At 41.8% G+C, this 25556-nt stretch overlaps 1 protein-coding gene across 4 annotated transcripts in view; it reads right to left on the reverse strand.

The window, feature by feature from the left end:
* Positions 1 to 25556, reverse strand: part of KDM1B (lysine demethylase 1B) — a 56853-nt gene that overhangs the window by 14770 nt on the left and 16527 nt on the right. For all 4 annotated transcript variants that reach the window (XM_081247179.1, XM_081247178.1, XM_081247181.1 and 1 more), the window contains 10 exons: positions 22391 to 22429; positions 18908 to 19112; positions 16762 to 16946; positions 13574 to 13750; positions 13128 to 13202; positions 9934 to 10071; positions 8873 to 9044; positions 5410 to 5537; positions 4270 to 4401; positions 3801 to 3875 (listed from right to left, as the gene is read on the reverse strand). In XM_081247179.1, the coding sequence (XP_081103305.1) occupies positions 3801 to 3875; positions 4270 to 4401; positions 5410 to 5537; positions 8873 to 9044; positions 9934 to 10071; positions 13128 to 13202; positions 13574 to 13750; positions 16762 to 16946; positions 18908 to 19112; positions 22391 to 22429 (1326 nt within the window). The remainder of the gene's footprint in view (positions 1 to 3800; positions 3876 to 4269; positions 4402 to 5409; positions 5538 to 8872; positions 9045 to 9933; positions 10072 to 13127; positions 13203 to 13573; positions 13751 to 16761; positions 16947 to 18907; positions 19113 to 22390; positions 22430 to 25556) is intronic.

Consider the following 25556-nt stretch of genomic DNA (forward strand, 5'->3'; position numbering starts at 1 on the left):
CAACTAATCTATGACAAAGGAAGCAAGGATATACAGTGGAGAAAAGACAGTCTCTTCAATAAGTGGTGCTGAGCAAACTGGACACCTACCTGTAAAAGAATGAAATTAGAACACTCCCTAACACCATACACAAAAATAAACTCAAAATGGATTAAAGACCTAAATGTAAGACCAGACACTATAAAACTCTCAGAGGACGGGCTTCCCTGGTTGCACAGTGGTTGAGAGTCCGCCTGCTGATGCAGGGGACACGGGTTCGTGCCCCGGTCTGGGAGGATCCCACATGCTGCGGAGCAGCTGGGCCCGTGAGCCATGGCCGCTGGGCCTGCGCGTCCGGAGCCTGTGCTCTGCAACGGGAGAGGCCACAACAGTGAGAGGCCCGCGTACCGCCAAAAAAAAAAAACTCTCAGAGGAAAACATAGGAAGAACACTCTTTGACATAAATCACAGCAAGATCTTTTTTGATACATCTCCTGGAGTAATGGAAATAAAAACAAAAATAAACAAATGGGACCTAATGAAACTTAAAAGCTTTTGCACAGCAAAGGAAACTATAAACAAGAAGACAAGACAACCCTCAAAATGGGAGAAAATATTTGCAAACGAATTAATGGACAAAGGATTAATCTCCAAAATATATAAACAGCTCATGCAGCTCAATGTTTAAAAAAAACAGACAACCCAATCCACAAATGGGCAGGAGACCTAAATAGACATTTCTCCAAAGAACACATACAGATGGCCAAGAAGCACATGAAAAGCTGCTCAACATCACTAATTAGAGAAATGCAAATCAAAACTACAGTGAGGTATCACCTCACACCAGTTAGTATGGGCATCATCAGAAAATCTACAAACAACAAATGCTGGAGAGGGTGTGGAGAAAAGGGAACCCTCTTGCACTGTTGGTGGAATGTAAATTGATATAGCCACTATGGAGAACAGTATGGAGGTTCCTTAAAAAACTAAAAGTAGAATTACCATATGACCCAGCAATCCCACTACTGGGCATATACCCTGAGAAAACCATAATTCAAAAAGAGTCATGTACCACAATGTTCACTGCAGCTCTATTTACAATAGCCAGGTCATGGAAGCAACCTAAATGCCCATTGACAGACGAATGGATAAAGAAGATGTGGCACATATATACAATGGAATATTACTCAGCCATAAAAAGGAACGAAACTGGATCATTTGTAGAGATGTGGATGGACCTAGAGACTGTCCTACAGAGTGAAGTAAGTCACAAAGAGAAAAACAAATATCGTATATTAATGCATATATGTGGAATCTAGAAAAATGGTACAGATGAACCGGTTTGCAGGGCAGAAATAGAGACACAGATGTAGAGAACAAACGTATGGACACCAAGGGGGGAAAGCGGGGGGTGAGGGGGTGGTGGTGGGATGAATTGGGAGATTGGGATTGACATGTATACACTGATGTGTATAAAATAGATTACTAATAAGAAAAAAAAGAAATAAAAAGAAATTTCTGGCTCCAGAACCGTGTTACCACTGTCACAATCAGGAGCCATTACTACGGCTACCAGCTCCAGAAACATGCCACTTACCGAACAAGCTGTACCAGCAAAAGGGATACCTCATGCCCTGGCTCTTGACTCCCAGGTAGTAAATGAGTGGATCCTGGGACTGCTAATGTTTCGGCTGTGGAAGAACCCAACACCTAGACCATTTTGGTTGGCAGCAAAGGCAGCAGAAGTGAAGCAAAAGCCATACCACACCTCCCAAGTCTCATGCGAGTACGTCTGACTGGCTGGACCCAATTCATATTTAGACCCTCAGCTGCAAGGGAGCCTGGGAAATGTGTGTGTGTGTATGTGTGTACTTTCCATCATCTGTAGTACAGGATAACAAGTTGGATGAGAAAGGATCTGAACACCAAGGAACATATCGACTGCTACCCTCATCAAAGATGTAGTCTATTGAAACCCCAACTCCAGGATCACAGGAAGTTCAGAGCTCTTCCTGTGATTTTGTCACTATTTTCTGCCATGTGAAAATTTTATAAAATATAAAACATGTTCTCTCTCCTCAATGTGATTATAGATAATAGCCACCATGCAACAAAAAAAAAAAAAAAGAAAAAAAGGAACAATTACCCTCTTGGGTATATAAGACTATAAGTAAATAAGATCTAGATGTTTTCTTAATGACAAAAAAAAAGCTTTCAGAAACACACAAACTCAGGTAAACAAATAGGCAAAAGATATAAACATACCCTGGTAAGGAACTAATGCTAGGTCTCAGTGGAATCAGCCTAGGCTGAATTACAGTTTGTTAAGTGTTTATCAGTGTATGCTGTTGGGTTGGAGATCTTTCGCTTATAAGCTGGGGAAGCTTGCAATTGAAACTTTGTGATTTGTGCTAACTACTAAAAATAAACATATTTGCTTTCCTCATTTCAGAGCAGGCTTTGAATCACAGCCTGAAACTATGTTCTAATTATTCTAAAGAGCCAGAATACAAAGAAAGAAAGCAAATATGCCTGGTCAGGGTTAGGCAGAGGGTGAGCCAGCAGGGTAAACACACCTAGCATGTTGTCCTGGATGCGAAGGGGCAAAGCCACAAAATACCAGAGGTTGAGCCATCAGCCGACTTCCAGTTTTATAAGGTGATATTAAAAAAATTTTTTTATCACCAGGAAGAATATTAGATAGTAGCCTGATTCTCACCTGGGGACTCACCGATAAGAACACTGTTGCCCAGTGGTTCTTAACTCTGGTCACATGTTGGAATCACTTGGGAAGCTTTAAAAACATGACCAGACCAATTCAGCAAGAATCTCTGCAGGGTGGGGATTGGCAACCTTTCTTTTTAAGCACCTCCCAGGTGATTCTAAGGTGCAGCCAGGATTGAGAACTACTGCTACTCCAAAGTCTATATGACCAATACTCACTATCCAGCTAGTAAATGGCAGGAATAATATGAGGAACCATCCCCCTGGGCTCAGACACTCTACCTCGTCTTTCCCAACTGACATGCAATCCTTCATTTCTCTATGAATAGCAAGGACTGTGAAATATTTTTTTCGCTAGCTGAAAAGCATAAAACACAGCTAGTTTAGGAACTAGTGATGGTTCATCAATTACACTTTTTGGTAATCACTTCAGACACAACTAAATTTAAATAAATCTATGGGGTTTATTAATCCCCCTCCACCCCCAACACTTTATTTTCCAACACTACAGAAATCTCAGTGTGATTTCATATATTACATTACATCACCTTTCACTGTCCGCCTACTAAAGCTGTTGACAAAAAATTCAAATGATATAAAAGTACTTCTGCCACTTTCAAGATAAAAATGCAGAGTGTTCTTGATCTGATTTAAAAAAAGTTTCCATGGTACAAAAACAAAAAACACCACCAACTTGGAAACCACTGAATTACACAAAGTAAAACAGGTTTTTAAAATGCAGGACTTCTCAGAGCCTTTAATGTGCTCTTATTTAACCCTAAACTTAGGCTGTAGTATATACTACTTTACAAACTAATTTGGCCAAAGTTTTCTTCTCTTGTCAACTCTCAGAACTAATGTACCATAGAACCCACTCTGAGAAACACTATTCAGAATTCCATCTGCCACGAAACTATATAGTGTTTGAATAATTAAATCTGATTTTCATATCCACACACAACAAGTAGAGACACAGAGCTCTCCAGAGATCGAACAAGGCTCTGGGCAGATTGCCAAAGGCAAACTGCTTGGTGGAAAAGACTGGTCTCCCTTACTCCCAGGCCCCTGGCAGCACCTAGTGGAATCACAGCGCTTACCTTTTGTGCTGTACACGCTGTCCCATCTGTAGTGGTAACTTGTACTTCATCTCCAGAATAATCAATACTCTGTACCTGCTCAAGAAAAGCAGTTATGAAAAACATAATGAGGGATGGAACCATATGATCCAGGATCCTTTCCAATTCTCTTATTATGGGAGTTTACATTTCCAAGGCTATGGGGAATCATTTCCTGGCATTCAGAGAACTAAACAACAGTTATTGCTACTTCAGGGAACTCTCACTCAGCCCCTTATTAATGAAAATGCATCTCAGCCACTACTGTTTCCAAACAGCAGCAGCTACCTCATCGACAAGGATAACGTGACTGATCATAGTATCAAAAGTATTTGCAGACACTGGCTGAACAGCAAAGCAGGCACCTGTCTCCTGTGTAATCCACATGCCCCAAACTTCACATTCTCCAAACACCACCAAACCAGAGCCTCCCACCACTGTGGATACTCACTGGAGATCTGAGCCGAATGTCCAGTCCCTCTGCCAGTTTTTCCAAGATGACGGAGTACCCAGGAGTGAGGAGGGTGTGGTCACCGGCAAACTGGGCAAAGAATTCATTGTGGTCCCAGGAGCGAGCAGACACCTGGGAAACATCAGGAGAGGTTGGGAAACAAGAGGTGGTGTAAAGCCTGGAGTCTGCACCTGAGGGACAAAAACAGGAGCCCCAGGGTGGGAAAGGCCACCTCAGGCCAGAGGGCAGAGGGCAAAACAGAAAGGGGGGGGGCGTGAATAGATAAACCCAGGTGGATACCGCTGCCAGGGAAAGGAGATCTCTCAATAAAGCACAGGAAAGCTTATTTTAGAACAAAAGGTAGACATGATTTGGGCATGGGTACCACACCCTGACAAAAATGAAAGGTGTATTATACATCAACAGCCCTGGATAAGAATTCCATGAGAGGAGAATTGCATTCAATCAACTCCGTATATAAATATGCCACCTAGATGTCTTCAACATGGAAATTCCCCAGACGCTGAAATGCAGCATGATTTTGGAAAAGTGTGATTCCAATTGCAAAGAATCACCAAATGGAAACATGAATTGCTGTCCCTGCCCGCCCCACCAAAGAGGATTATTAAGTGAGGGGTCATCCACAGAACCGCCATTCAATGTACAGCATATCCAAGTATTGAGATCACAGTTGGTGACATGAATTAGGCAAGTTTAAATTTATTTTAGCAAGATGAACAGATCCTAATTGCGAAGATGCTCTATCCTGGTTTCTTAGGAGCAGTGTTTTCAGCCCACAGTTGCACAGAAATGGCTCGAGGGCCCCCAAGGAGGGCACGGGGAAGGCAAGGAGGGCAGTGGACACTGGCTCTTGCCCCCTCCCTGGCTCAGCCCAGCAGCCCTCCTGTATTCAGGTTTACGGACTGGGTGTCTTCACAGGCATGATTTGAAGACAGGTTTCTCTTGCTTTAAAAAAATTTTTTTTCAAAACCACTGTGGGTTTCATATACTCTAAAGTCCTGATGTTCGATCTTTTAAGTAGCAGACCCATTGTTCCCCATTTATCCAGACCATCCCAGGCTAAATATCTCGATATATAAAACACACACATACACAGAAACAAGCGTCTTCAAAGCCCACCTGATGGAGATTGCTGCCACAGGCATATTCCAGGTTACTGAGATGGAACTGAAGGACTTCCTCCTCCAGCTCACTGAACTGGATTCCAGACTCGTTAATAAAAGCTTTGTAGATCTCCTCTATCTTTTCTGCCGTGGGAATGGAGCAAAGCAGAAAAAAACCTTTAACATTATTCTCGAATTCCTTATCTTTTGCGTTCCACCTCCTTCAACCTGCAAGACCCCAAACTTCTGAAGACCTTTCCCAGATAAACTCAGGGGGAAAGAGTATCTGTCTTGATAAGGTTGGTTTCTCTCAGGAAGTAAAAGCTTATCTTAATGGGGAACAAAACTATGCAGGTTCTATGTCTTCAACCATGTTTCATTTCTGCTTTGTTGAGAAACTATTTCTTCTTTTGCTCAAGATAAAGGAAAAGTAACCCTTGCACATATGAAGACAGAGAGAGGATTCCCATTCCCTTTCTGGTCCTACTGCTACCACCTTAAAGTCAAGTTCTTTTTTTTTTTTTTTTTTTTTTTTTTTTTTATGGTACGTGGGCCTCTCACTGCTGTGGCCTCTCCCATTGCGGAGCACAGGCTCTGGATGCGCAGGCTCAGCAGCCATGGCTCACGGGCCCAGCCGCTCCGCGGTATGTGGGATCTTCCCGGACCGGGGCACGAACCCGTGTCCCCTGCACTGGCAGGCGGACTCTCAACCACTGCGCCACCAGGGAGGCCCTAAAGTCAAGTTCTTATAACAGCTCACCTCAACTAAGAGACCTATCATAGACTGACTACTGGCTATCTTCTCTCCCAAACATTCTAAATATTCCATCATGGACTTTCACCATGCCAACCCTCTGGCTCAACACCTTTAATTACTGGTTCTCCATTGCCTATGTAATAAATTCCAAAAACCACAGCCAGACAGTGTTAGCACATTTTTAGCCTTTCCAAAGACAGCAAACACCACCGGTCCACTCACAGGCTCCGCTGCACTGCTGCTCAATCTTTTCCTGGTAAATGCCAACCCTGAAGAGTCTGCTACTACCACGCCCCTCCCTGGAATGCCCTCCCCACCCTGGTCCCATCCATCCTTTACAGACCAGCATCACCTGGTCACTACCAGCCTCAGGAATTGCTCCTTGGTTATCAACCCCCAGCACTTATCTATCCCATTCGCCTGGAACTTTCAACTACATATGCACCGCCCCGTGACATCGTTCCAATGATTGTCTTAGATTCCTTTTTTTGGGGGGTGGGGGAAGGCTTGTGCCTGACAAATTATAAGAATCTTAGCACAGGTTACTTCTTTATAACCTTCCCAGTGATGACAACCACCCAACAGATACATTGCATTCTCAAAGCTTCTATAAAGTATTGTGCACATGCTTGACTAGAAACAGAACTGAGTATCAGTTAACTTTTCTGACAACTCAAGGTTCTCATTAAAATGTTCCATTCTTGGGCTTCCCTGGTGGCGCAGTGGTTGAGAGTCCGCCTGCCGATGCAGGGGACACGGGTTCGTGCCCCGGTCTGGGAAGATCCCACATGCCGCGGAGCGGTTGGGCCTGTGAGCCATGGCCGTTGGGCCTGCGCGTCCGGAGCCTGTGCTCCGCAACGGGAGAGGCCACAACAGTGAGAGGCCCGCGTACAGCAAAAAAAAAAAAAAAAAAAAAAAAAAAAAAAAAATGTTCCATTCTTATGCTAGACTGTAGTATGGGGATGTCTGTGGCACCTCTGTGCTAGGCTTTTGCCCCTAGACCACTGGGCTTTTTTCCACTTTTAATACCTTTTTGTAGCAATCCCATTCCTGCCTCCTGCTAGGTAGTTTCTATTTTCCTTTAGGTTTTGTAGAGGTCTGGGAAGAACCAAGACTGCTAGAACAGTATAAACAGACTGAGAGAAGCCTTAGTGTGATTTCTACGTAAACAACATTTAAAAGCTTTAGTATATTTCCTTTGTGAAATTCACTCTAGCTTCTTAGTATTTATATTTTTGTCTTTTCAGCTAAATGCTAATAAGGTGAGAGCTCAGACAGCTGAGATACCGCTAGGCAGGCTCTGACTGTAACCTCATGTAGAGATGTGCACACTATTATTAAAGCTTTTCCAAAAATATACTAATAAGATGAAACAACTACTTACACAGTAAGTGTTGCTGATCTTCCCTTAATAACTTGTTTTAAGTAAAGCCAAGACAAAGCAATATTATTAACTTTTGTATTTGGTGGCCCTGAAAGAATTGTAAAGAAAAACCCCACCCAGCGACTACCACACATGTGCAAAAACACTAATCAGATGCTGAGAACATCCTGCAAGTCCGCCTAGTCACTGTCTTCATTTCCAGAAAATTCAACAACTCACCACTTGGTCTGGACACCACATTTGGTTAAATGTTCCCTGTCAACCCCAGTAAGTTTCTAAAAATGTTCTGTTATGGTTTGACAGTCAACACTTACTAAGGGCGATTAGAATGTGGGTTGGTCTCAGAGGCGAAGAATTGAGGTCACGGGGTGGTGGGGGAGGGGGGTTGGCGGCGTGGGGCAGGCGGGGAGAGAGGATAAAAAGAGGAGACAGACAGTCCCTGCTCTTGAGAAATGTACCCCAAACAGAGACAGAGCGTATTCCAGGACGGAGACTTGAGACCCCTCACACAGAAACACATAGCTGAAGCAAATTAATACCCTGCCAATTGAATTCAAATGCTCATACTGTAAGAAACTCCGACATGTTTCCAAGAATTACAAGTGAATACATTCAGGTCATGAAATCGTAGGTTAAATAAATATCAATTTAAGAAGCAATATAGTAAGATCTCAGCGGGCGCCCGCAGGGAAATGAGCTGTTACAACTCAGGTTTTCTAAAGGGTTGTGGTGAATACTGTCCATTTAGTACCAAAGCCTAAAAACTTTGAATTCAAGTTCTTAAATCATAATACAGAGTCTTGCATTCTTAAACAAAACGTACTGGAAAAAAATCTTAACCTACTGTCCAAAAAAGAAAAAGAAAAGAAATCCTTTCACACAGGAACTCTTATCTAGAAGAGTCATTATGTGGTGGCTTGTTATTCACATAGAGCTTACCACATGCTTCCTTACAAGTAAGCTCTTCTGGGTCATCATGTGGTGGCTTGTTATTCACATAGAGCTTACCACATGCTTCATTAAAAGGAAGCTCTTCTGGGAAGTTGAAAATTAAACATTTAAATAATTTTTTTAAACATTGGCTATTGTGTAAAGACTTATGTGTGCGTGTGTGCATGCGCGCACACACACACACACACACACACACACAAACACGCATCTAAAGGTCCCTGAGGCAGTTCTGCTCCCCTCTGTGGAACAGTCAGTTCAAAAGGAACGCTCCTAAGGACTATTCTTATTGCATCCATCCAGGCTTGTGGATGAATGATGCTACCGCTAATCAAGCTTAGGTTAGAATGAGACTCAGATGGAACAATCAGAACACCATTCTCCCCATACCTCCTAAAGGGACATCTTGGAGCTGAGTCTTATCCTTCCTCCACTCAGAGACCACATCCAAGAGAGCATTAAAATGAAAATCCATGCGCTTGTCAATAGTGGGGTCAGTTATTCTTCCACCTTCCTGAATTAAGTCACATCTTTCTCCAAATTTATGCATGCTGATGCCAAGCTTCAAAATAATAAGAATAAGAAGGTGAAAAGTTTTCCCTGAAAAAAACAGGTACAGGTTCTAAGCTGAAATCAGACAGAGCTCTCATGGAGAAAAGGGTCTAGGACCTCTCAAAAACAAATGCTGATTGGGGAATGGCAGCAAAGTAAGGCAGTGAAAAACCAGCATGGAATCTGAGAACGTAAGGGTGCCAGCAACAGCTTCTATGCCATGCCCTCCACAGCTTTCCAGCCAATATTTATCAATGTTTCAGACGCTATAGCTGTGCACCGCCTCTCTCTGCTCTGACATCCTGTTTCCTCTATGGAATCTCATGTGAAAGAGCACACAAACACACAAACACTCACAGAAGTTGAAATTGAATTGACTGTCAATAAATAGTTCAGAAAAATCCTTGGGCCTACCATAGGTCTTCAAAGACACTAGGTAGGTTTGCCTGATGAAAGATTTGATTCTCAGATAAACAATGAATACTTTTTTTTTTTAGTATAAGTATGTCCCAAATATTGCATGCAAAATACCCAGTGTAATATTTGGGATATACTTATACTAAAAAAATTATTGTTATTTATCTGAAAGTCAAATTTAAGTGGGCATTCTGTAATTTTGTTTGCTTAACCTGGCAACCCTAACCAAGTGGCCTGCGAATAATGCACAAATACAGTTAAAGACCTTGGGGCAGGGGGGAATATTTTAAGTCCTCTAGTTCCACCTTCGCAGAAAGGAAGAACTATACCTGTTCTTATTTACTTTTCAGAGGGCATGAGGGGGCAAGAAATCATTTTGGGGTTGTTACATATTATTTAGAAGCATGTTAATACTGCACACAGGCAAACTGAGACAATTTTTTCTTTTCTTTATCTACAATACAAATCTTAAAGACACCCACTTGTTCACACATTAGTGCTACTGGGTTGTTAATACAGCCGTTGACAATCTGGGCTCCTCGTCCCACTGTGACGCCTGTGAAAGACTTATCATCCCACACTCGGCCTCCAATTCTGTCTTTGGCCTCCAGGACAGTCACCTAAAAAGACAATCAGGGAAGCTGAATAGGATGCAGTATAAATGTACAGTGACATTGTTAAATGAGTTTCATATCTGGTTAATGTGTTATTATATTATTAGAGAAACAATTTTAAAAAGAGGGCAGTGTGCATATGATCCAGGAATCCCATTCCTGGGCATATATCCAGACAAAACTATAATTCAAAAAGATACATGCACCTCTATATTCACAGCAGCACTATTCACAACAGCCAAGACATGAAAACAACCTAAATGTCGAACGACAGATGGATAAAGATGTGGTACATATATACAATGGAATACTACTTAGCCATAAAAAAGAATGAAATAATGCCATTTGCAGCAACATGGATAGACCTAGAGATGATCATACTAACTGAAGTAAGTCAGAAAGAAAGACAACTACTATATGATATCACTTATCTGTGGAATCTAAAATATGACACAAATGAACTTATTTACAAAACTGAAACAGACTCACAGACACAGAGAACAGACCTGTGGTTGCCAAGCGGGAGGGATGGATTGGGAGTTTGGGATTAGCAGATGCAAACTATTATATATAGAATGGATAAACAACAAGGTCCTACTGTAGAGCACAGGGAACTATATTCAATATCCTGTGATAAACCATAATGGAAAAGAATATGGAAAAGAATGTATACATACCTATACGTATAACTGAATCACTTTGCTGTACAGCAGAAATTAACACACTGTAAATCAACACTACTTCAATAAAATAAATTTTTTAAAAAAGGAGGGCAGTGTGAATAGGAGCCGAAGTAGATGTTAAAAACAAACAACCCAGGCTCTAGCAAGGAGTAAGTGAGTGGTCTTCTGGAGAAGCCCCTCAAACTGTTTCCTCTCAAATCCCAAAATGATAAGACTGGATGAACTAGCATGTAAAATGCATACTGAAAGCTTTTATTAAATAGTATTCCGTTAAAAAAATTAAAAAAGTATTCTTTTTAAAAATTAAAAGGCACTCTTAAAAACTAAGTTAAAGAGGTGGTTTTGTCCTATGAAATATCTATGTCTGTAGCAAAATTCCTTTAGCATTGTAAACAGGCCTTAACTTCCCTATGACTATTATTAAAAAAAAAAAACATATGTCATTATATCTAAGTATGGCCTTACAGGCTTGGCCAAAGCAGGTTGGTCCCATACCCAGACCGTTTTATCTCCTCCAAATTTCTGATGCTGGTGGTGGTAGGAGCTGCTTTTAGGTGGACAGCCCTGTGGCTCAAAGAGCTTCACTGCCCTTGGCTGTAGTAACTGAAAATGTGAATCCTCTTCAGGGCAAAACCAGTCCTTTCATTTCTGGATCCCTAAAAGCACTCCTTCAAATTGCTCCAGGAGGTTCCCCGAGCTAACCATCTCTTAGGTTAGGAGGAGTCTACTTCCTAACCACGAGGGAGAGGGGTGGCCTCCCCAGGGTCTCCTTAGAGAAAGGGGAGAATAACAGAGGTCCCCTGAATATTCTTCTTCCTTGGACCTATATTTCTCATTTTCTCCAACTAGAAAGGCTACAGCTTGTGATTCTCCCCTCCCCACCTTCTTTCTCTGACTTCAGATGAACTCAGAACCATCCGTTTCTAGTTTCTTTTTAGTCTATAAGAGGAAGGCTGAACATTAAAGACAGCACCCTTCCTAGACTTTGGCTAGGACTAACCTTCCTTGTAACATAATCTGTGGGTTTCCCAAGTGAAAAACGAACAAGAAACCTTGGCCCTAATATCTAATGCTGAAATACATAAATGACCAGTTAAAACACCTCATAGCTTAATACCACTTAGACAATATTTTGAAATGCAAACACACTTCTTATACATTCAACTCAGATTCTTCTGTTTTGTCAGCAATATATATATAATCCAAGACGTAGGTCTTGCATTCCACCAAAAGGAAAACCTCTTAGGCAGAGCCACTGAAAACTTTCTCATCGCCGAAACTCCTCCAGCAGAGAAAAACGTTGTGAAAAAGAAGTTGTTTCTTTCAGCCAGAGAGAATACAGCGAAAGACTAATTTAATTCTACCAAATTGATTTTCACGTTTGGTTTAACAGAAGACCAAAGTCCTTGCAAAACAAGTTTTTAAAAAAGGAGAAATAAGTCAGACATAGGAAGTCCCAGAAATCTGGAAGATTTGAATGAATCTAACAGAAATTAGATACTGAATTGCACAGTTTCTGTTTTTTTGTAATCGTCTCTATTTTGGCTAATTTTAATTAGATACTGAATTGCACAATTTTTGTTTTTTTGTAATTGTCTCTATTTTGGCTAATTTTGAACAACTAGAATAAGGCAACATACTAGATAAAAAGAAATAATATCCTTCTCCTTGGAGAAGAAGGCTACCTCAAAAATACACAGTACTTTAAAAGTCACATAATCCTGTCTTAACCCTGGATTAACTAATTCAATCCTGCTTCCAAAAGCAAAGATTTTTGTTTTCCAGAGTAAGGTTCAAAGTGTGATTTGCATAAGAAAATGTAACTGGATAGTTCATTAACTTTTATGCAGGAAATGGTGAATATCCAAGCTGCTATTTGTTGTCTCAAACTATTGCAGAAACAAGGGCTTTTTCTTCACTGCTGTGTCAATAATGACATGTCAAGAGTTTCTGCTTTTTTTATTTTACTTTTTATTTTATTTTAGTTTTTGGCCACACCACATGGCATGCAGGATCTTAGTTCCCTGACCAGGGATCGAACCCGTGCCCCCTGCAGCGGGGGCGCGGAGTCTTAACCACTGGACCACCAGGGAAGTCCCAAGAATTTCTGCTTTAATATCATCTTAGAGTCTCTTGTGTCTTGCCCATCATAGTCTAAAATCCTGTCCAAAGCTGCTGGAGTTTCTATTTCCTCTACCTTTCTTTAATTAAACCAATTTCAAATTTTGTATCTTTTCTAGGATCTATTGTAAAGATATAAAGATATAATGTATTTAGCATTCTTTGCTAAAATCAGGAACTAGTTTCCAAGTCTTAGAACATTTGGACCAAAGGAGCAGTTAATCATCTGTTTCCGCCTCCATGTCCCCCAAATCTTACCTTAATTCCAAAGTTATGCAGTTGCCTAGCAGCTGCTAATCCTGCTGGACCAGCTCCAATAATGATGACTGATTTCTGTACCAAAAAAAAAAAAAAGAGAAAGGAAAAAGAAAAAAAATCCAATTAGAGCAATGAAAACAATGTAATAGAAGGTACTAACTGCCAAGCAATGTTCGTTCATCTGTATTTCCTTGATGTCCTGTCTGTACAAGTTATTTCCCTAAAGAATACATTAGTACTTGTCCTGAGTCAGCCCTTCCTCCTTTCTACCGCCTAGAGGAATAGTGATTGATATTCTCTTCCCTTGGAGAAATGCATATTCTACAAAAGTCTTGCCTTATAACTTTTATAGTGCTTACAGGAGTTTTACTTGTATTATGAACATTAATGTACTAGCATTTATCACGACCGATGGTGGTAGTATTGCTAGAGCTACAGTCACCTACGTTGTGGTAATCTTTAGGAAGAAGATGCTGGTCGGTGCCGACGGTGAGAACTCCTGTGTTGATGAGACCTTTCCTCGTCATAAAATAAAGTATCCTCTCCACTTCCTGAACACATCGGATGCGCACGAGACCCCGGACGATGATGTGAGGAATACATTTCTGAGGAGTAAGAGCTTCCTGTGTTTGGAAATAAAACCAAACTGTTAAAACCAACCAACCAACCAAAAACAACTCTTGGTTCCTCAGAAAGTGAAATGTAGAATTACCATATGACCCGGCAATTCCACTCCTATGTATTTACTGCAAAGAACTAAAAACATAGGTTCAAAAAAAATTCACAGCAGCACTATTCAAATTGCTGGAACAACCAAGTGTCCATCAGTGGATGAAAGGATAAAGGAAAGGTGGTCTATCCATACATGGAATATTATTTGGTCATAAAAAGAAATGAGGGCTTCCCTGGTGGTGCAGTGGTTGACAGTCCGCCTGCCAATGCAGAGGACGTGGGTTCGTGCCCCGGTCCGGGAAGATCCCACATGCCGCGGAGTGGCTGGGCCCGTGAGCCATGGCCGCTGCGTGTCCGGAGCCTGTGCTCCGCAATGGGAGAGGCCACAACAGTGAGAGGCCCACATACAGCAAAAAAACAAACAAAAAAAAGAAATGAAGTGCTGATGCATGCTACAACAGGAATGAACCTTGAAAACATTATGCTGAGCAAAGAAGCGAGTTACAGAAGGCCACATATTGTATGATTCCGTTTATATGAAATACCCAGAACAGGCAAATCTTATAGAGACAGAAAGTAGGCTAGTAGTTGTCAGAAGCTGGGGGAAGGGAAGAATGGGGAGTCTCTGCTTAATGGGTGTGGAGTTTCCCCTTGGGGTAATGAAAAAGTTCTAGAACTACATAGAAGTGATGGTTACACAATACTGTATACGTATTTAATGCCACTGAATTATCCATTTTACAATGGTTAAAAGGGTAAAAATGGTAAATTTTATGTTGTGTGTGTTTTACTACAATTTAAAAAAAAAAAAAAAAACCTCTCCAGGTAATTGGAATTCATCATTTATCACTAAGATATATAGTAAGACCAAAGGAAGGTCTGGCTGGCGAACGAAAAAAAGGAGAAAGGGACAAAAGCAGCACACAGCAATCTGCGTTTTATCACCTAAATTTCCCCTCGCAGAGAATGACCCGAATGACTGACCCGGGGAGTGTGGAGGCAGACCATACCACAAATATATTCCTGACTCAATAAGCCACACAACAAAGGCCATTACAGAAAGCCAGGATGCTGCTTGCACTGGCAGCAGAAAAAGCTGGATACTCATCACTGGTAAGACATGGGGGGAATGGACTTAGGAACTTGTAAAAAAAAAAAAAAAAAAAGACACTGCCTTTCTCTTTTCACCCCAGCAGCTTTGGCAAGGCCTTGGTCTGTTTCAAAGATCCAAGAGTAATGTGGCCTCTGCCCAGTGTCACGAAGTTAGAACAGGCTTGGGCCGTGCGGGCGGTGGCGGAGGGGGGACAGGGCCCACCCCGGCCTTTCCTCTACTTGTCCCCAGGCCCCAGCTCCAACAGAACCTGAACACAGGAAGATGACTATATACTCAAAATGTGAAAGAAATAACATGTACAACATTGGCTTGGATTGCTGCAGAAGATTAAAACACGTGTTTGTATTCATGACGTTAAAAAAAAAATCACGATGAAAGATCCCGCCCTCTGCAAAGAAAGATCCTGCATGCCACAACTAAGACCTGACACAGCCATAAAAATAAAATAAATAAATAAAGATTTAAAAAATCATTTCAAAGTCTGACCCCTTTAAAGCTACCATATTTGAGTTTTCCCACTAGAGTATTAAATAGATACAATACTTGCTATCTTCTTATTACAAATTAAAATAGATCCACACTGGTAAGTGGAGGATGTTTTTTTATAAGATTCTTCTCCTGTATAAGTCAAATTTCAAAGTCAACTAAAAAGAAATGGGAAGAAAAATGAACCCAAGGCTGTTTCTGAAAAGTGCATCTTCACAACTTACTGACAGGAAATTCTGACCACAGTTTTGTTTAGTTCAGCAAATGTTTATTGAATACCTCCCTCAAGCCTACTGGAGAGGAAATGAATAATTCTACCTTGCCCAACCCACTCACCTGGGTGTAATTCATATAAACTGCATTTATAGCCATAACTTAATCAAGTCATCTCAGACTGGAGTCTAATTCAGTGAAATACCAGGGTGGAACTGGAATATCTTTCTTTAACCAAGATTTCTTTGGCAGTCTTGTAAAATGTTCTGCATTCAGCAGTCACTCAGATAATTGCAGAAGAAATCAATAAATTGGAAAAACACTACAGTCTGGAAAGCCTCTGCTTCAAAAAAAAAAAACAAGGGCTTCCCTGGTGGCGCAGTGGTTGAGAGTCCGCCTGCCGTTGCAGGGGATGCGGGTTCGTGCCCCGGTCCGGGAAGATCCCACATGCCGCGGAGCGGCTGGGCCCGTGAGCCATGGCCGCTGAGCCTGCGCGTCCGGAGCCTGTGCTCCTCAACGGGAGAGGCCACAACAGTGAGAGGCCCGTGTACTGCAAAAAACAAAAAACTCGTGGTCCCACCCTGCCCACCCTCTAATTTATCTTCATCCTTTTCAAGGTTGGCACTGTGTGAGGGCCCTAACATTTATGCAGTCCCAGCAAAAAGCGAATCGCTGGTCTCAGATGCTTGAGGATAACCAGGTGAGTCAGAATCCCTGCCCTCGAGGGGTTTATAATCCAATCTTTAATGTTTTATTCTTTTTTCTCCTGGTATTGCCATTGGAACTCCTTGAACCAAATTTTGCACACCATATAACTAGAGCGTGAGGAATTCTGATGACATATGGTCTAAAGCGGTGGTTCTCAGGAAGGGGAGACTTTGCCCCCATCTGGCAATATCTGGAGACATTTTTGGTTGTCACAACTGGGGGAAGGGGGTGCTATGGCATGTGGCGGGTAGAGGTCAGGGATGCTGCTTAAACATCCTACGATGCAGAGGACAGCCCCGACACAGAGAATATCCACCCAAATATCAAGAGTCCTGAGGTGGAGACACCCAGATCCAAAGTTTCTGTCCACAGACAAAGCAACTTCTCTCCTTAACAGAAGTCTGTGTCCATGTGCTGCTGGCTAACGCACGCTTCACTCACCTTGCAGTTAGTGTACCACAGGGCGAGGATGAGGTTCCTCAGAGCCAGGTACATGGTGGGGTCTCGGGAATACTCTGGGAACTCATAGAGCTCATCCAGCTCCATCACGTCTGGCCTCACGCACAAGGCTTTGCCGCACTCGTTGGGCTGGTAGAAAGGCTGGAAGTACCGGTTCATGCCTGGAACTGAGAGAAGACGCAGAATGGGCAAACCTCACAAGCTGTAAATTCTAAATCTGGCTAAATTGAAGAGCAAAAAGAAACCAGAAAGGAGAGCCTAGACAAGCTCCCCAGTCTGTCCTACATAAATATTTCCACTTCCTCTGTCCAGTTAGACAAAATAGGCGTGAATTAAACATTTTTTTTCCCATTCTTTCTTCAAAAATTCAATTTCTGTGGCATGTAATTTTTTTTTTTTAATTTTTTGGCCACGCCACATGGCATGTGGGATCTACTTCCCCGACCAGGGATCAAACCTGTGTCCCCTGGATTGGAAGGACGGAGTCTTAACCACTGGACCACCAGGGAAGTCTGGAATTTTTTTTTTAATTTTTAATTGTGGTTAAAAAAAACATGTGCCATAAAATTTACCATCTTAATCATGTTTGAGTGTTACCGTTCAGTAGTGTTCAGTATATTCACATTGTTTTCCAACAGATCTCCAGAACATCTTCATCTTGCAAGACCAAAATTCCAAACCCAACTGAATGCCAAGTCTCCATGGATATAAATCTTAAAAGACACTTTCATTGGAATTTTTCTGATTATAAAATTAATAGGTTCATAGAAGTAAATAACAATCACTAACCACTGATAATCCTTGAGCAGTGTTAGCATTTAGGAATATAGTCTAACCTTGGTTCTGTTTCTTTGAATAGAGAATATAAATATAACTGACATTTTTTCTTACAAAGCCAGAAAAAAATGCAATAAAAAGGCTGTTTTTTCCTACCTGCTTTTCAAGAACAATGTCCCATGTCATTAAATATGACTTCAATGGACATATAATATTATCTTATTTATTATTTAACCACTGCCCTATTGCTGGGCACTTAAATTTCATCCAATTACTTCACTATTATAAACAATGCCACACAAATCTTTGGACTTACTTTTGATAATCTTTGATAATTTATTTAGGATAAATTCCTACATCCAAAGAACATCTATTTTAAGGTTTTTGATTCATGCTGCCAAACTGTCCTTCATAAATGTAGACACTAATGGTGTCTGAGTTGCCTGTTTTATTCCTCCTTCATTAACACTGGGATTTATCACTTCAGCTTTGACTTTGACCACACCTGCATTTTTAGAGGGCCCAGTGTTATTAGTTAAAAACCTTAAGATAGGGCTACAATGTCAAAATCTACTTGCACCATCAAAGATGAAGTTTGTTAGCGTGCAGGAGATGATCTACAATTCTTGCTTGTACACCAAGAATTCTGACGGAGAATATTAAAGATCCCTTTAAAGTAAATGGTTATCAGTCTGCCTGCCTTGACCTGAAGTTTTTTCAGGAGTGGGTTGTTTGGCGGAGATTAGCAATGGCATAATTAGAAGCAGAAAGACTCAGGGAGAAAAAAGAAGGGTGGCTCATAGAGTCAAAACTTTCTTCTGGCATGTCAGAGTGAGTAGGTATTATCATCAAATTATGCAGCTATCCAACTTTCAAAGAAATGCTCATTAAACTCCATAGGCATGATTCCTAGACAAGGGTTACAGGCTTTCCCACTCACTGAGGGAAAAATTAACTGTCCAATATATACAGATGGATATGAGTGATCCACAGTGAAACCAGATCCATGAAATAATGAGGTGCTTTGCAGCAGGCTGCACACATTTAAAAAAAAATCTTGGGCTCTCCTGGTGGCGCAGTGGTTGAGAGTCCGCCTGCCAACGCAGGGGACACGGGTTCGTGCCCCAGTCCGGGAGGATCCCACATGCCGCGGAGCGGCTGGGCCCGTGAGCCATGGCCGCTGAGCCTGCGCGTCTGGAGCCTGTGCTCCGCAACGGGAGAGGCCACAACAGTGAGAGGCCCGCGTACCGCAAAAAAAAAAAAAAATCTTTTCCGTTCTGCTCACCCACATATTTCCAGGGCAAGGGCGGAGAGAGGAGGGAAAGCAGGGAGGGCCAGGACCAGCTCTCACCCAGCACAGAGGGGACTGCCTTGGAGTGCTCCAGCTTCCCAGGACTGGTGTCGCTGGCCGCGCGGTGTGTGCTGGTGCAGGACGGGCTCATGCCAACGCAGTCGGGGTAGTAGGCAGAGAGCAGGGGTGCTGCCATGCTATCTTTCAGCAAAGGAGGTAGGATGAGCATGGAGTACCACCAATGGTTGGAAACTTCCGACACTCTCTGCAAGGGGGCAGAGCAGAACGAAGAGGGTCAACGGCAAACAGGAAATGTACATGCAGAGTCAGCCAAGGACAGACGGTTCTCGTCGTGTCATTCACTCTCATTCATCCTGAACCCTTCTACTCTGCCTTCTCCCACTCCATAGTCCTAGACCAGAGTTCTGCACAGGAAGATTTAGAAACAAAAAATGCCTGATGAGACCTGGAGAGAATGTTTCCTAGGCCGAGTTTTTTCAGATCTTCAGCAAGGGCCTCCCACTTTCCCTCCCTCAAAAAACCCCACCAACACCAGGTAAGTCTTAAAGCTACCCCCACAGACTATACTGCAAGCCCAGGTTTGTTTAAGTCTGACAGGAGAAACTTCTTTCTGTTCTGTAATCATTTATCAACCATCCCTTCCCCCTTTTAACTGAGGATCTAAAGATAACTGAAATTACAAAATTCAGCAGAAAAAACAATTCTCTGGAGTAGCAGTCCAAACAGTACTGCTTTTTGCCAGAGGCTACTAAAAAAACTTCAGAGGGAAAAGTACATGACAATCATCAAAATAAAATGCTCCATGTAGAACTGAATTGAAAAAGCTATTTTCAGTCTTAAAATATGTGATCATATTCCAGAGCTGATTTAACATACGGAGTCATTCGATCAAAGCAGCCCCGTGATGACTAACTATTGTGATAAAAATAAAATTTACCTGGCTTCTAAAGTGAAACTGCCACATATCTTATGTTAGGCAGCCTTTGCTAAACATGATCTTGAATGTATGCTCCAAGAATTCTAGGAATCTGATAGAGGGGAAGTCTGGGCTCAGGGACCCTCTGATGTTAGTTATCCAGGCTCCACGCAAATGCCACTTGCCATCAAGCAGGGGTTTGTGAACTCAAGATGCATTTTATATGCCCTTCAAAGTCCAAATCTGGGGCAAGCATTTTTCAGCTTACTACAAACCCTAACACACCCCATAAGTTACTCCCAGCTGCTTCACACATTTATTTTACTTGCCCGGCCCGTGAAGGCTTTTCAGTTTGCATTCTTTGTCCTCAAGGCTTGTTTTAGGTTTGGCTACCCTTGAGCAGCCTGTGCTGGACCAAAAAGAAGGAAAGCTTCAGTTCCTTCTCCAACGCACCAGGGCTGCCCCTATGGACCCCCTTCCTGGCTCAGAGTAAAACTGGGTGTTCAGATCCTGACACTCGAAATGGACCAAGTAGAGGGCAGAATGTAGATGCCTTAAAAAAACAAGGACCTCCCAAAATAAAATAAAGTAAACCAACCCAAAAAAGGAGAAAAAAGAGAGGAAAAAAAGAAAACAAACCACGCACCCAAGCGCTTCCCATTCTAACCCACTTCCTGGGCCTTGCAGCTGTGTTGGGAAATTAAGTCAGGACCCAAGAGAGACCCTGCCATCGCTACCTGCCCCAGGTTTTCTTCCCCTTGGAAGCCCACCTGAGGGCGCGCCAACCAGCCTCTGGCTTAGAGTAGGAGAAACTCAGTGACTAGTAAACGAACACGTGGTCTTGCTATTCCGAGTGTGTCAGCACACTCACCATTCCGCACACCTGACTATATAATTTTGTCGATATGCCATCAAATGTTCCATTCTCGCTTTTAATACACAAACCACTGAAGAAACTGTGCTGGATATAGTCAGTCTATTAACATATTTAATGAAATGCCCACTACACTCGGTTAAAAAGTTGTCTCCCCAAATTCACGTCTACCCAGAACCTCAGAATGTGACCTTATTTGGAAACAAGGTCTTTGCAGATGTAATTTGTCACACTGCAGTAGAGTGAGCCCTGAATTCACTCTAATGGGTCCTTATAAGAAGAGAAGAGACACAGGGACCGGGAGACACACAAGAGGAAAAAGGTCATGTGAAGATTGAACAGAGATTGGAGTGACGTGGCTATAAGCCAAGGAATGCCAGGGGTTGCTGGCAATGCCAGAGCTGGAAAAGGCAAGGGAGAATCCTCTCTTAGAGACTTCAGTGGGAACATGGCTCTGCTAACACCCTAATTTCAGACTTATAGTCTCTGGAAATATGAGACAATAACCTTCTGTTGCTTTAAGCCCCCCAGGTGGTGGCAATTTGTCCCGGCAGCCCTAGGAAACTAATACAGGCACTCAAAATTCAGAAACTGCTTTAAAGGTAACCCCAGAATCCATATGAATAGAAAAAGGGTAGCAGGTATAGGTGACATGGTTATAAACCTGCTCCGGACTCTTTCTTAACCAAAGACAAAAATAAATAACGGGCAGATGAATATCCAGGGACTCTTCCAAGCTTTTTAAAGTTCTCATATCCCAAGAATATGGCCTCTGTCCTAAAGTTCAGACTCCTTGCACGCAAAATGGTCTGAATACTAGGGGAAATATTCTTAAGGTATTTGTAAGTGTATTTAAAGTTATTTTTTCCTTTCTTTCTGTAATGTCATCCTGTCTACCCTAAATCCAGAAATTATTTAGGCCACTGCTTTACTATGGAAATGTTTGACGGTACAACTGTTTTTTTTTGTGTGTGTGTGTGCGCACGCACGCACACGCGTGGGCATCTCACACAGCCCTTTATGTAACAGAATAGATATGCTAGGTGTCAATTCTCCCTTTGCCTAAACATCAGTCACAGTCCGTGAGTTTCAGACACCTAGAAAAACTACAAACTATCTTGGATTGCTGTAATGCAGAATAACTCAGAAACTCAGAATCTTAAAAAATCATTTTCTGAAACAGCTATTGGATCTAGCTATGTGGCAAAATTGGCCAGCTCAGGTGGCAAAGTTTCCTAAGATAAATGAAATGTGATGAGGCTCTGCCAGCTGCTTCCCCTTCCACATCTGGGCAGGGATGGGACAAAGCAGTTATGCTGAGGTCAGAATACGTAAGAACACTCTCACAGCTGAATCTGGGCCAAGACCATCAAATTATGGGCCTCTTGTTCTTTTCCTGGAACGATTCAAGTGGAGAGAAAGTCATAAAGTCGCCCTTGAAAAACAAGTATAAGTCTGGTCTCTGTAGGAAGGCAAGGTGTCCGTTTCTTCCTTTTTGTTTCCTTTTAACATAGAGCAATAACATTTTTGTTTTTTTTTTTAAGTTGGGAGAGGATCACCCACAATACCACTATTGCTAGCATTTTCATCATGTTATCCTGTTAGATTAAAACCCCTTGGATCAGCAACCAAAAAAAGAGCGATACTCATAAAACTGTTATTGTCATTTACTTATAGCACTTATCACTGAAGATGTGACGCACTCTAGTCTAGAACATGCAGAAATACTCACGAGATCCTCTGGAAGGGAACAATGATCTGAGGTCTCAGGCTGCAAAAAACAATACAAAAAACAAGTGTTAATTAGGTTTAATTATAAAATATAGTCTTAAGTGTCAATTACCTTCAATAAGATACCCCTTTTCACTGATTAGACTGGTAAAAAAAAAAAAGTGTGATAAAACACCACATGAATGAGGGTGCGGGTAAGACTGCCTCTCTTGTAAGGATGTCTGGAAATCTAAAAGAATGTAACCACTCTGGAGAACAATTTGACAAAATACGAAACTTTTAAATGCATGATAATTTGGCATTATCTTGTACACATGCCCAGCAATTCCAGCCTTGCTATACAGACATACCTCAGAGACATTGTGGGTTCAGCTCCAGACCAACCATTGCAATAAAGCAAATACTGCAATAAAAGTGACTCAAACGAATTTTTTGGTTTCTCAGTGCATATAAAAGTTATGTTTACACTATGCTGTAGTTTACTAAGTGTGCAATAGCAAAAAAAATTACCATACATACTTTAATTGAAAAATATTTTATTGCTAAAAGTGCTAACCGTCAATGCAGGGTTGCCACAAACCGTCAATTTGTAAAAAAAAAAAAAAAAAAAAAGCATATCTGCAAAGCGCAAAAAAGCAAAGCACAATAAAACAGGGCACACCTGTATTTTCTAGAGAGACCCTCATCCATGTGCACCAAGAGAAGGATTAGAAAATGTTCAAAGGAGCACTGTTTGTAAGAGAGAGAGGATAAACACAACCCAGAAGTCCATTGAGAGTAGAATGGAGAAATAAACTGTATTATAGTCAAGAGAATAAACTACAGCTACATGTTACAACGTGGATGCCCCTCACAAACATAATGGTGAGTGAAAGAAACCAGACCCAAGAGCATACATACTGTCTGACTCCATTTACATGAAGTTCAAAAGCAAGCAAAACAGCCATAGTGTTGTTATGTCAGAGGGATAAGTAGAGATCCACAGCCATACCACCCTGGATGTGCCTAGTCTCTCTGGTCTCAGAAGCTAAGCAGGGGTGGGCCTGGTTAGTACTTGCACGGGGGAGAAGAGTTAGTAGGTAGTTACTCTGGGGAGGCAAGGGATGGACTCTGTGAGTGAAAGGGGGTGCAAAGGGGCTTCTGAGGGGTTGGTAAGTGTTCAGTTTCTTTACTGGGCGCTGGCTAAATGGGGACTCTGAAAATTCACTGAGGTATGCATTTTGACTTGTGCATTTTCTGTTTGTATGTTATATTTCAATGAAAAAAAGTTACCTAAATAAACTGAAGACTGGCATACCATATGGCCTGGGAAATCTGGCCCTTGGAATATATTCCAGAGAAACTCTTGCATGTGTGCATGAGCTAGGAGAGACGTGCAAGAACGCTCACAGAGCACTGTGTGTAGCAGCCCAAAACCAGAAACAACCCTCACACCTATGAACAGGAGAATAGACATGTTGGGGTAGATTCACACGATGCAAAACTACACAGCAGGGAAAATGAATGAACCAGACCTGCAGGCATCAACATGGATGCAGCTGAAAAACCTCAACGTTAAGTAAGAGAACAAAGCTGCAGAGGAATACACACAATAGGATACAATTTACAACCAATATAAAAATATGCAAAACTTTACATGTTATTTAGGGTTTCATACATATTTATCAACTCTGTAACAAAAAGCAGAGGAAAAATAAATACAAAATTCGAAATACTGTTTGCTCTTGTAGGAGAGGCAGAGGAAGAAAACTACTGGGGGGAACCCAGGGAGTTGCAGAGGCACCGGTAACGGTCTGTTTCTAAAACCAGGTTGGGGGGTACACAGTGAGTGTTCACCTTCATCTTTTATTCCTCACACACAAGTTATAAATACTCTTATGGGCGTAAGAATTATTTCATATTAAAAACAACTGTATAGGGACTTCCTTGGTGGTCCAGTGGTTAAGAATCCACCTTCCAATGCAGGGGACACGGGTTCGATCCCTAGTCGGGGAACCAAGATCCCACATGCCGCGGGGCAGCTGAACCTGTGTGGGGCAACTGCTGAGCCCACACACCACAACTACAGAGCCCATGAGCTCTGGAGCCCGAACACCACAACTAGAGAGAAGCCCGAGAAGCCCGTACGCCACAAAGAAGAGCCTGCGTGCTGCAATGAAAGATCCCGCGCGCCACAACTAAGACCCAATGCAGCCAAAAATAAATAAATAATATTTAAAAAAACAAATAAACAAACAAAAAACTGGATATACTCTGACACAGCAATTTTATTTCTAGGAACTGATACTTCAAATACACTGAAAAATAGCACAGATACAAAGCTATTCATTACAGCACTCTCACTAACAGTAAATGTTTAAATGTCACCTAAATGCCCTTCAATCATACCAAATTCATCATGACATATCCGTTCAGTGGACTATTTATTACATAGTCTTTAAAGAGAAAGAGATCTTTACATACTGAAGCATACGTAAAGATCTTTAAGGAGCATCTTTAAGAAATATTAAATGACAAAAAGCAAGCTCCAAAACAGTGTGTGTTGTTTGCTACAATTCTTTTTAATGTTGTTCTACAAATAAACCTTTCCAGACTTTGTCCTTGACAGAAGACCAAACTGAAAACCAAAAGGACTCTGGGTCAATAAACACCATTTAAATAAATATTTCAAAAGTTCAGGCTATGGGTGGTAATCAATCGCAATGGAGCAGGAGAGTCTCAAAGGAGGATTTCTTGGGCGAGGTGGGGGGAGATTTAAAAGATGTGATACCATCCTTAGAGGCTGGGATCTAAGAAGATCATAAAGCCTTCAACTTGAAGACGGATGGCAGAAGAGAAAGGCATTTAAGTTTTTCAAAAACAAGGACTCTGACACCTCAGAGCTCTCCTGGAAAAAAGTACTTGATGTTAAAGTACATCCAAGCAGGTGATGAATCAAAATAATGGGATAGAAGGAACTGTAGTAACAGAAATTGTGGGGAGCAGTAATTGCATATAAGAGCAGGAGTAAACAATGAATGGGATATGGTCATAGAAAAAAAGTGATATTCCAACAGAGCAAATTAAACTAACACAAAACAGCAAAACCCTAACAAAAATGGGAGAGAGAAAAAGGGGAGGTGGGCTGAAGTATGGTGTCATTTACTTTTCCCTCTGTCTTAGCAGGG

This window comes from Mesoplodon bidens (genome assembly GCF_964165515.1).
Source record: "Mesoplodon bidens genome assembly, chromosome: 10".
Classification (NCBI taxonomy): Eukaryota; Metazoa; Chordata; class Mammalia; order Artiodactyla; family Ziphiidae; genus Mesoplodon; species Mesoplodon bidens.